The sequence below is a fragment of the Biomphalaria glabrata genome, chromosome 12 (genome assembly GCF_947242115.1).
Source record: "Biomphalaria glabrata chromosome 12, xgBioGlab47.1, whole genome shotgun sequence".
NCBI lineage: Eukaryota > Metazoa > Mollusca > Gastropoda > Planorbidae > Biomphalaria > Biomphalaria glabrata.
The window spans coordinates 9,873,954-9,885,958 of NC_074722.1; the positions used below are offsets into that span (position 1 = coordinate 9,873,954).

Consider the following 12,005-nt stretch of genomic DNA (forward strand, 5'->3'; position numbering starts at 1 on the left):
TTTTGTTGTTATACTTCTTTTCAAACGATTATTGGTGTGTTTTATCAGTTCAAAGATTAATTTTCAGAATTAAGAATCAGAATACTTGCTATGTGTTTATAATTCTTATTACATGTTATTGAAATAGTTCATGTTTACACATTGATAGTTTATTAAAAATCTATTCTTCTGTTCCATCAGAAAATGAAAACTGTCCAGTCTTCTAAAGAGGTGGAAGTAGTTTTGAAGAAAGAAGATCGAGTCAACAGTGAAGGCCGAGCTAGCCTCAGCAGAGTAAGTGATGTTTTAAGTTGTAATGAATGTCATTGCACTTTAGTTTTGAACATTAAAAACAATCCTGTTTTTTTTTATTTGATGTTCAGAAGTATTTTTTTTTTCTAAAACAGAAAGCTAAAGCAAGATCTCCATCTCCACCCCCTAAGTCCCCATCGCCAGAGCCTCCATCTAGGTCCAGATCTTCAGGTTCACAAATGTCCGCTCCAGCCAAAAAGGCTAAACGTAGTCCGTCTCCACCACCTAAAAAAGTTTCTAAACCTCCGGCCCCAGTAAAACCTTCTCCTAAACTTAAACGTAGGAGTCCTAGTCCTCCACCAAGACGAGCAGCTGTGAAAGCAGCCACTAAGGTGAGTGTTTCATGGGTTAGGTTCGTAAAGAATTATTTAGTGCTGTAATTTTATTTGAATCTGAATTAGGATGTATCTTTTACAGTCGTCTCTCGAAATGTAAACATGTGATTTATTGATTATACGATTAAATCTGTCTTTGCTCTTATTACTACATGGCATCTAGTATGAGATAATAGTACATTTTAAACACTTTTTAAATTAGGTACATTAGAAATTCATTTTTTAGTTTTAAGGGTCATCTTTAGATAGTCTGATGGCACACATACTTAGGTAACAATTTTAGTGTTTGAATACCTACATTATATTTTAGTTCCTAAAAAATAAGCCACACTTACTACAAACATTCTTACCTCAGCTTTCAGTTATCTACCTTATTCCTCAATTATTTAGGGGATATTTCTATAAAAAGCAAGCCAACATATATTTGTTAACTTAAGTAATCAGATCTGGAGGCGGTTGGTTAAGGGTTCTTCTCATCTTGTGTCCTGTTTTAGTAGTGGTTTACCATGTTTGCCATTGATGGTTGAGTCGTGTCCTTTTTTTGCTCTATTGAGACAGTTGGATTTTTGTTTGCAGCCCTGGATTTGCCTCTGGGTTCTTTTATATTACATGATATTAATTTAGTTAATGACTTTCAAAGTCATTCACTTGGTGAATGTCATTGAATGATGTATTTTAAACTCTTTGTCTTCTTGTTATTTAGTTAATTTAAAGCTGTGATCTTTTAATAGATTCACATTGTTCAGAATTAAATCTTGGTCAGTTCTACTTCTATGGCTTGCTTTTGTCTTTTTCATCCTGATCTCTAGTACTGTTACACATCATCACATATTGCTATCAGTTTTTTACTCAGAACTTCAGTTGAATCTTATGTAACTACCAAGTAGCCTGAAATGTAAACAAAAAGCTCTAAGGACTGCCACATTTGAAGGGCTGCATGGTTAGGGTATATTCCTTGAAGCCCTACTGTACCACATCACAAGTTCTTATGCATGTCCACAAAATAGTTTAAATTCCTTTTGAAAAAATAGTATGTGACTTAGTATCTTCATTTCTCAGGTTGAAACTAAAGCCCAGCCCAAACCTGAACCTAAAAAACGTGCCCATAAAGCACAGGTGTCATCTGAGGAGGAAGAAGAGGAGGAGAATGAGGTTGAAGAAGAAGAAGAAGAGGAAGAGGAGGAAGTAGTGGAGGTTCCCAAGAAAACAAAGGTACAAAATGACTCACCTCAAGTAAAAAAAACTAAAACAAACGTAAGTTTAAAAAAAAATTGTTTTTAATGATTTTGGAAGTCTAAATAGCTGCAAAAAGGGAAAACCCTATCAGTATTTCTTTTTTAGCGCATTGTCTTTTCAGTCTGTCCACTAAAAGTTAAATATCTTTTTAAGTTTCATTTTTGTTTGCAAGTGTTCAAATGTGATCCTGTATTCTTCTCATTAGGCCATTGAATATCCTGAAATCCCTGTGAAAAAACAAAGAATCTCTCACTTCAACACAGAGAACAAAACAGTCAAACCTGTGGAGACCAACTCCACTAATGAGGTCAACACAGAGACTTCGGGTCGAGCCACAAGGTCTCGTGGTAAAGCCCCTGTTGAGGAGAATGAAGCTCAAACTACAGAAGTTATAGAAACCAAAGTGTTCAATGGAGACAACCTTAACTGTATGTTAGAAAACATTATCTTGTTACTTACCTTGTCATGATACAAATTATAAATGATTTAGTCTCATTGCGAGCATTGCTTTATCAAATACTTTGTTCTGGCTCTGGTCACTAATGGCACTTGGTCACAATGGTTAATATTTTAAAAAATTGAATAATACCTTACTTAACAGTAAACAAAAAAAGTTATTGATGGTTCTTAGTCTTCAGAAAAGTACAAATTTTGTAGCAGTCATTTTGATTAAAGGACGGTGCTTAGTGTTGCAGCAGAACACGATGAATGGAATAGTTGTTTTACTTACTAAACAAAATTATCCTGTGGGACTAGCTTAAATAGTTTTGTGCTAGAATTGAATTACAGTGGAATCCAGTTAATTGTACTACTGGTTAACCAACCACATATTTGGACCGAATCCCAAATCGCCAAAACAAATCCTATTATATAATTCAATCCCATTATAAGGACCAAATAATTGTGTCCCGTGTGATTTGATTAACTGGATTCTGCTGAAAATTCTTGTGACAACCTACAATTTTTCTTTTAGATGATTATCAGAACATGAAAATATTTGATGATTGCAAATTGTAAGAAGATACCCATAAGTATAGAGCTGTCTTTGTTTTTTTTTCATCTTGAAGACTTTTGTTTGTGTGTTGACATGCTTTGTTTTTGGTTTGAAAATATATTCAAGTTATCTTATTTGCTTTTTGTTTAATATATGACTCAACTCTTTCAGCTGATGTGGTTGGTACAAGAGTGGAGGCACATATAAATAACAAGTGGTAAGTTGTAACTAATCTCAGAATAATTAAGCATGACATCCAGTTCATTGGACCCACCTGCATCAGTCAGTGCCATTGTTTTCTATTTATTTGTGGCCATCTAACTGTCTTTGGGGGGTTCTGTGTGTGTCTTAAATGTACATTTCAGTGTTAGAAATCTCATAAAAAATCATTAATTTTATAAATGTAATTTTTTGTTGACCGTGATAAAGGGAGATACAAATTTTGCAGGAAGATTTTGTGATGAAAACAGTATAATAAGAAGAAAGGTTTGACAGGTCAAAAGCTTATGCAAGATTGTATTAGTGTAGGTCTTGTTGATTGTACTGCCTTTAAAGAGATAGTTAACAAAAATAATTTGATTATCAAAGAAAATATCAGTTTAAAAATAGTTTTGAAGCTATTTCTTGTACAATTCTTCACCTCCTACCTAGTAATGATCTAACCATATGGGCCATCACATTAACAAGAAAAAAATGTTTGGCAAAAAAATGTTTAGATTTATTTCATCACTTCAAAAAAAAAAAAAAAAAAGGTCATACCGGTTATGTTACAGTGCTTACCTCCCTTATATTAATTGTCCTTTTTTTTCCCCTTATTTATTGGGACAATGTCAACTTGTATTGAGTAATCATTAATCATTTTAAATGCCCTTCAAACTGATGTTCCTCATTGGATTGATTAGTACAAAAACATTTTGAGTGATGAATTAATAGACTTTTAGGTTCTTTTCATTGCCTTTTTTTTTGAATGACATCACTACACCTTTAGACAGTAAGTTTGTAAACATTTCCCATTATTTGTAACAAAAAAAATGTTTCATATATATGCAAATGAAAACCAGACAACACAAGACAACAATAATTGGGAATATTTACTGTACTTATACTTTGTCTATAGCCTATTTTTACTTTTTCAAGACATAACAAGTGCTGGTAGTGTTTTGAAATTTTCCTACTAATTAAAATTAATGATTCAAATGTTATTTGTATGTCATTAAGATTCTAGAAACTAGAATCAATTGCCAACTGCAGTCATTTAAATAAAATTTGAATCAAACGTTCACATCCAATATCTGGCAATAACAGAGAAAGGTCAATTGATTGCATGCAATATTTTCATTTAAATTGGTCATATCTCATGAATAGTAAATAGTAAAATTTGGACAATAAATTAACATTTGAAACAAAAAGCTCTTTGTTGACATTGTTACATAAACAATCCAAAACAGACTGGGTTGGTTTCCTAGAAGCCATTGTAAAGGATGAGCCACACACAGGTAGCTCACAGTTTATTTTAACACCCAGCTCACATCTCCAGGTCAGGTGGAAAGGCTAGCATGTGGATACTTGTTAGTGATCATTTTATGTCAGTCAGACTTGGACACCTTTTCCAAGCCTTAAAAGCAGAAATGATTTTGTAATTATCCCATTAAGTTTAATTTGTATTTTTTTTATTAGCTAGCATTGGAAACCCCCTCCCCCCAATAGCAAAGCTCAGCATCACAAATTTACCTTAAAAGTTTTGATTAGTTGAAAATGTATTCCTTATCCAATCAGCACATTGGTTTCAAAGTTTTATTAGCTTTGGTCTTGTCCTACTTGGACATAGCCTTGCTGTTACATGACTTAGACAAAAACTCATTGCTGTCCTATAGGCATGAGACCTGCTGATAGTAATGACTAGCACTTGTGTTGTATATACATGAAATAGCTTTGTCCAATACTAATAGAAATACTTTGGCTACTTTGAATGAGCTTTCAGTTTTTAAAGATACTTAAAAGAACACTAAATCATTTCTTTTAATTCTTAACATAAGTAGCTACATTTCATCTGTACATGTTTATGTGTGTGTGTGTGTGTATTCTCTGACTACTCAAAGCATTGGTCAAAGGTCTCCTCAATGTGAACTCACATTTTCTTTCTCTTTTCTCTCTTGTAAGTTCTTGTGAAGTGTATTGAGAATAGGAATGAAGTCTTGAAAAGTATTCTACTTTAAAAATGCAGTGGTTTTTTTTTTTATTGAAGGTACCCAGGCTCGGTGGTAGAAATAAATGCATCAGAGGGCAGATGGAAAGTGAAGTTTGACCATCATCCCAAGGACAAGTATGACAAGTGGTAAGTATCACTTGACCTTTCACCTTACTCCCTCACCACACACACACACACCTTTTTTTCCATTCACATTAGTCATATAAGCCACTGTTTGTATTTCTTTATTCCTAAAGCTAATCTGTACTCCATTGGGATTCATAGATCTCTTAGGATTGGATTTTATGCCAATTCAATTGTTCTGTTTTTGTGACTTTACACTGTTGATTCTGTTGAAATACATAGATTTGCTTCTTTCTTTTTTTTTTTTCTTTTGTTGATGAAAACTTTGGACTTAATGACAAGTAGTTTACTATTTCTGTTACTAATGTATATTTAAATTATTGATCACTTTTTACAATGACTATTGTTGTAGTTGTTTATGCTAAGAGTACTATATCCCATTTTGTTAGTTGTTTTGATGTATCTAATGAAGAGCTTTAACAAGGTTTTAGTCAAGGCTTCTATTACTTTCATAATATTCCTTTTTTTTAAATTTTGTTCTTTTTTGAAAATTTCTGTTTATGTCACATCCTTTCTATTGGATCATGGTTACCATAGGCTGTAGGCCTTGTATAAAGTACATGTACTTGTCAGCTGGATGGCTTATTTGGGTTATCTCCCTGGGTGGGCCAGGTCAGGCCAAGTTTTACTGCCCTTGTAACAAGCCTTCACTGCTTCAGCCCCTGACAATCATGAAAATGTCTTGTCTTACTGGATCCTATAACTATCAAGACATTTTAAACCACAAGCTCTGCACAGCAACTAATATACATTACATGCATGAGTTTAGATATACATTGTATATAAGGAAAAGATCTAATATATTACATTATATATGTATTTAAACTGTAGTCTATCACTGTGTCCAAACATTAGTGTTGACAGTCAGTGCCTGATCTTTACCTATAGCCACATGTCTATGTGCCTGCGGCTAGCACTCCCTGTGGCATGATTGGATAGGTTTGTTATGACAGTTATATCAATGACATCTTTTATCCAAAGACCTTGGCTTGTTGTGTGTTCTGGTTGATGTGTCAATATAGAGAAGGCAATGTAAGCTTATGGAAAACTGTTTGAAGCTCTTATATGATTAGCTCACCATTTTTTGTTTCTGTATTTATATACCTTAAACAAATAGGACACACCAAAGATAAAGATATAATAAAACCAAAGGCTAAAGAATGCATAAAATACAATCACATTTTGACTTCTCAATGACCATAAGTGTCTCAAGTACTATTATAAAAAAAAACTTTGAGAATTATCTTGTATTTTAAGCTTCTTAGTGTAACTGGTCTCTTGACTTGGTCACCAGAATGTGAACGACGTGTTTGTTATCAATGTGTGTAATGTTGAAGAGTGCTGGGTTCGTGCCTCCTGGAGTCACACTTAACACATAACATACATAAATAGTATAGATTGACTTGAATGCACTTTAGCAGACAAAATATAATGTTTATTCAATAATACAATATACTGCACTTCTAGTCGTTAACGCAAAATATCCAATTTGGAATATAACTGCATCTGCATAACAGCGGTTTCAAATATACTAGTCCTTTAGAATACAACTTCACTACAAAAATACGTCCGCATCACAGCGGGTAACAATAATCTTCAATAATATGTATCCAGCTCTTAATAAAGAAAACAACTACTAGAAATGCGTGTACTGTCCCAGAGACGACTCTGCTCAACTCAAAGTGACCACTTCACTCAACTGACTTACGGTTGCTACTCTCCGCAACTGACCACAGGATCCTACTGACTAAAAGTGAATTTAGTCATTCTTACTTCCTCTTTCTATCTCAGAGGTTTCACGTGCCTTTCACCTTCATGACCCAATTGTCAACCAAGACTGTGACACTTAGCATATATTTTTTTCCCTTGTGTGTTAGATTTTAGGCTGAGTACAATGCTCTTGTAATGGAATGTTTATTTTTTAAGGTTTGAAGTTTCAGGAAATATTAATTTGTTGACTTGCTGACCAATGACATCTTAATGCCCAATGCTTAAGTAGGCTTTTCCTTCACTTGTTGTTAACCTCCTCTTGTAACTGTTCTCAGTCTAAAGTCTCTCCCCCCCCCCCCCTTTTTACCTCCATCCACACCTTCCTTCATTGAGCCCAAAATATTTCTTTCATTTGAAACTTGATCTCACCTGTTCAACTTATTTTGTTATTTGAAACAATTGGTTAGCAAACTTTTTAGTGATTACCTCCCCTACACACTCACACAAAAACCCACCTTGTGAGAAAAGATCAATAGACATATTAAAAAAAAAAAAGACCTTTGTCACCTTCCTCTTTTAAGACCTGGTTTTTATTTCATTTTCCCCAGGGGTATAAATGTAAAAGTTGATCAATAGTTTAGTCAGTTATTGCTTTTCTAAAGAAGTAAGGCATGGCCTGCTCACTACTTAATGATCACCAATTAAAAGTGTTCAGTTTGAGCTGTGGCTGGCTATAATTTCATGTCCCCGAGTCCAGCAGAACAGAATCAATGACAGGCTTTTAGTTTTCTTTGTGGGGGATTTTTTTTTTTTTTTTTACATTTCACTGGATTTTATTTTTTGAAAGTTAACTGTGACTCTAAATGGCTTAAATGAGTTGATCATTTTGGTAACAAACATTTGTTACTTTGAGCTTGTTGCTCCTTTTTTTGTTTCTGGACTAGCTTGATACTAGCAGAATTAAGTTGGACTCACAGAATGGGGAGTTATATAATTGAATAAAAAAATCTACCCCTAGCAGTATATTTTATTTTTCACGGAAAAGGAAAATAAATTTGCCGTACAACCGCTTGTGAATGATTACAACTTGAAATGACTGATTCTATTATTTACTTCCATTCTTGGACTACCAATGAATGTTGAGCTAGTAGTAGAAAGGGAAAGAAATGGTTCACCTATGATTCACCATGTTTATCATCTTTATGAAATGGTAGCAAAGGAACTCAATGTTGATCTGCTAAATGCAATAGAGACTAAGCTGCACAAAATACAATCAGATGTTTCCAGGAGCAAAGAACTCCCCCAACCAACTAAATTAAAATGATTTGAAAAAGTTCTCTCCCCTACATGTATTGGGCATGTATTGGGTGTATCATGTACTCAGTCTCTAGCAGTAGTAGATGCCTAAAGGTCTTTGTTCATCTTTTCCCAATCCAACTCCAGCTCATGATTAGCATTTGTGTGCTTTTAGTGTTGGGTGAAGGACCTCCCCATTGCAACAAACTAGGCAGGAAGGTTGTGTATGTGTAGAGGGGGCTTAGAAGTGTGGGGAGTAGGTCCCCCTGCTGCATGCCAGTTAGTGCACTTTGCTTTTATAGGTTTCTCCTGTATGGGAGAGTGTGGTCCAATCTGTTAAAGGCCCATAACTTACAGGACCATTGCTGTCAGCAAGAGTTTCAAAAAGAAAGGGGGCGGGCTTGATTCTCCCATAAAGAAATGGAAGGGAAAGAAAAGAACAAAAAAAAAATGAATTGAACCATAAGTCTAGAAGGCTGCATTGCTACCCAGTGGCTATATTAGCTTGGTGATTCTTATTCATGGGATACAATAAATTTGTGGAGGTAGTGATAGACATGTATTTATCTATTTATTCTGAAGTTAATTATGTGTTGACTTTCATCTCTCTCTCTCTCTCTCTTGTATATTAGAATTCTAGTTTCCCCACAGACCAGTCTATGGCAGTGGCAGGCACTATGTACTGGCTGCCGAAGTTTAAAGCTATCACAAATGTTTTATTGTTGGCCAGGCCAAGTGTTAGTGGCTGCAACAATTAAGTTCTATGTTAATAGGCTGTGTTCTTCCATTGCTTTGTTCTTCTTGCCTTTAAAGTGCCCTTGATAGTGCTTTTATAGAGTTGTTTCTTTGTGTCCAAGCAATTGTGTTAGATAGTAAGACACGCTTTGACTAATTTCTAGAAATCTTAGGGAGCTAAGGATTTGATAAGTGTTGCACTCTCAAACAGATTGGTCAATCTTTAGTCATAATTAAAGAATGTACAAAGAAATTGTGAACATATAATATTTACAACAGAGTTTTATTAAATTAATACATTTTTACTATCCTGCGAATAGACCTTGCTTTTAATGACCTAACTGTATAAAATTTAGCTCTTGTGATATGAAAGGAGAATAACCCATGTCGGGCACGACATGGCCTAAATTGTGCCGATGTGCCCAAAACTCAAACTCAAAGAATATACAGTTTTTTTTCATTTTCGCTGTTTTCTTGTTCAGCCATCTGCTGCTCACCAGTATCAGTACAAGGTCATTGTAAACCAAAGTGTTGTTTATTTGCCAGTTCTGTCTGTGTTTCAATTACAATATTGTCTTGATAACGACAGAATGTCTTTAAAGTGACTTTAAATTGACGTATTGAACCTTGAGTTGTACTTATTTTTTTTTGTAAGTGGCCAGTTACTCTACTGTTAAGTATTATTTCAAGCGGGTCGCAATTGTATATCTAGTCTTTTACTGCTTTCTTGTTCGCATTTCCTAATTTCGACCTACAAGTCCAATACAGGTTCTGGGTATGGATCTCTAGAGACCTAAATACTTAGTCAACCAACTTTGATGTCAACAAAAACAAACACTCAGTCTCGACTGTGACTTGCAATATTTGATACAGAGCTTTGACTGAATTCTTGGGATGTAATAAAAAGTTGAAAGTAGTTGAAAGTCAAAGTACTAAAGGTCAGTAGAAGCGTTAATCACCTACAGGGTGGTGGGATAGGAACATCAAGTGGAATAGAAGTGTATGAAAATGATCATTATTTGGATTTGTGTTGTCTTTACGTCCATCACACAGAGTACATATGTTGGGGGGGGGGGGGGGTCCGGATGGGCAAGGTGATCCAGTAACTGGAGTTAGGGTTACCTCTTCGCTGGATTGAGGGATTATCTGCCAGCCATTACCGGGGATAGGACATGAAAGGGCCTGAAGGACGTCCAATGGGAAATGTAACACCCTGACTAATCTCCCTTGCAGCTGAAATGGTCTTAAGAAAGGAACTCGTTTTAAGTGCGAAGTTTAAACTTGTGTATTTCTTGTTGAAATGATCAAACCCTAATGGCTGCTTGTTTGTGTGTTGTACAGTAGGGAAGGGCGTGAAAGCAGTTCAGATAGATCCAGTGTTAGATCCAGATCTAGTGTCAAGACTCTAAGGTTTCGGGCAAGAAAGTGGCTCCCAATTCCTCATCTACTAAATAACAATTTAATATACTTCCATTCTTTCTTTGTTAGCACATAAACCTTTTCACTGTGTCTTAATGATCCATGCCTTTATAGTTGTTTCTTTTACAACTTGTGGGCTACAGTCTCTAGCTATCAAACACTCTGTTTGCCATGCTTTAAAAAATAACTTAAGAGTTCGGGTTACAGTTTTCTCTCAAACTCTTTGGCTAGCTTATCATTTGTAGAACATGTCAATAGACTTTGCATGCTGCTAGTGTGAGTTCCTGTGTGAACACCAGACAGACTGTAACTCATGAGGAGGTAGTTTACGTGTTGTTCTCTGGTAGGAACACTTCCACAGGAGCACTTCAACATGGCTGCACTTCCTCCAGATGTCTCTCCACCTAGAGCTTGTCAAACTGAAGGAGTCTAGGTGAAAGTTGAGTTGACCTGAAGTCACCCAATTAACATGGGTTTTTGAAGATTTCATTCCTAACAAGTTGTCACGTGGGATTAAAAACAAACAAACAACCACCAAAAACTCCAGTTGCAACTCTGAACTATGTTCTCTTTCCGCTTATTGGAAGTAGCTTTTTACAAAGCTTATATCAACTCACTCTTGTCTGGTAAAAAGTTGGGGCACGATATTTCTCCCACACCCAATCTCAGGTCAAGCTGAAATTTTGCACACTTGTTTCTTTTACCTGACAAAACAAGAACAATAAAAATTGACCAATTAGTTAATTAACTATTGGTAATTAATTATTTTGTTTGGTATTGAGCAAGGGAAAGATGTGGTTGAATTAGACCCCTTTATACTCTGTAGAGAGAAATAGGTCACCGCTTTCAAGTTTGAAGCTAACAATACGTAAATATAAAACATTATATTTTCATATGCGCTTCGCTGGCACAGTGGTTAGTGTGTTGCCCTGAGGAGGAAAAGGAAAAATAGTAGACGTTTGATTGTGTTTTCTGCTTGACTGTCTTGACCTTATGTTACTTCTTAACAAAACATCTATTGGAATCTGTAAAAAAAAAATTGATTCGTCAACGTGATACAATCATATGAATTTTTATATTTTATTATGTTTTAAATTCTAATTATGATCAAATTATTTGCGGCAGCTAGGTTTTGTAATGTTGGCCTCTTAGGAAGTAAGTTTGCTCAGCCCTGCTCTAACGCCAGAGCACGCCGAGTGTATTCTTGTCAAAAACACGTTTTTGTTGTTGTTGTACATTGTCTTTTCTTAAGACGTTTTCATTTACACAATCAAGTGTGAAACTGTTTCGACTGCTTGGACTTAGCCGATGGGTCAAATGTGTTACTCAAGCAAGCATCTCCAATGTTAGCCGATGGGTCAAATGTGTTACTCAAGCAAGAATCTCCAATGTTAGCCGATGGGTCAAATGTGTTACTCCAGCAAGCATCTCCAATGTTAGCCGATGGGTCAAATGTGTTACTCAAGCAAGCATCTCCAATGTTAGCCGATGGGTCAAATGTGTTACTCAAGCAAGAATCTCCAATGTTAGCCGATGGGTCAAATGTGTTACTCAAGCAAGCATCTCCAATGTTAGCCGATGGGTCAAATGTGTTACTCAAGCAAGAATCTCCAATGTTAGCCGATGGGTCAAATGTGTTACTCAAGCAAGAATCTCC

The 12,005-nt window shown here is 35.4% G+C and overlaps 1 protein-coding gene across 3 annotated transcripts in view; it reads left to right on the plus strand.

Annotated features, from left to right (window-relative positions):
• Positions 1-12,005, plus strand: part of LOC106070265 (ATPase MORC2-like) — a 44,033-nt gene that overhangs the window by 17,093 nt on the left and 14,935 nt on the right. For 2 of the 3 annotated variants that reach the window (XM_056006157.1, XM_056006159.1), the window contains exons 19-24: positions 181-273; positions 387-623; positions 1,686-1,880; positions 2,068-2,290; positions 3,028-3,073; positions 5,102-5,191. In XM_056006157.1, coding sequence (XP_055862132.1) covers positions 181-273; positions 387-623; positions 1,686-1,880; positions 2,068-2,290; positions 3,028-3,073; positions 5,102-5,191 — 884 coding nt within the window. The remainder of the gene's footprint in view (positions 1-180; positions 274-386; positions 624-1,685; positions 1,881-2,067; positions 2,291-3,027; positions 3,074-5,101; positions 5,192-12,005) is intronic. The other variant, XM_056006160.1, reaches the window with a different exon arrangement.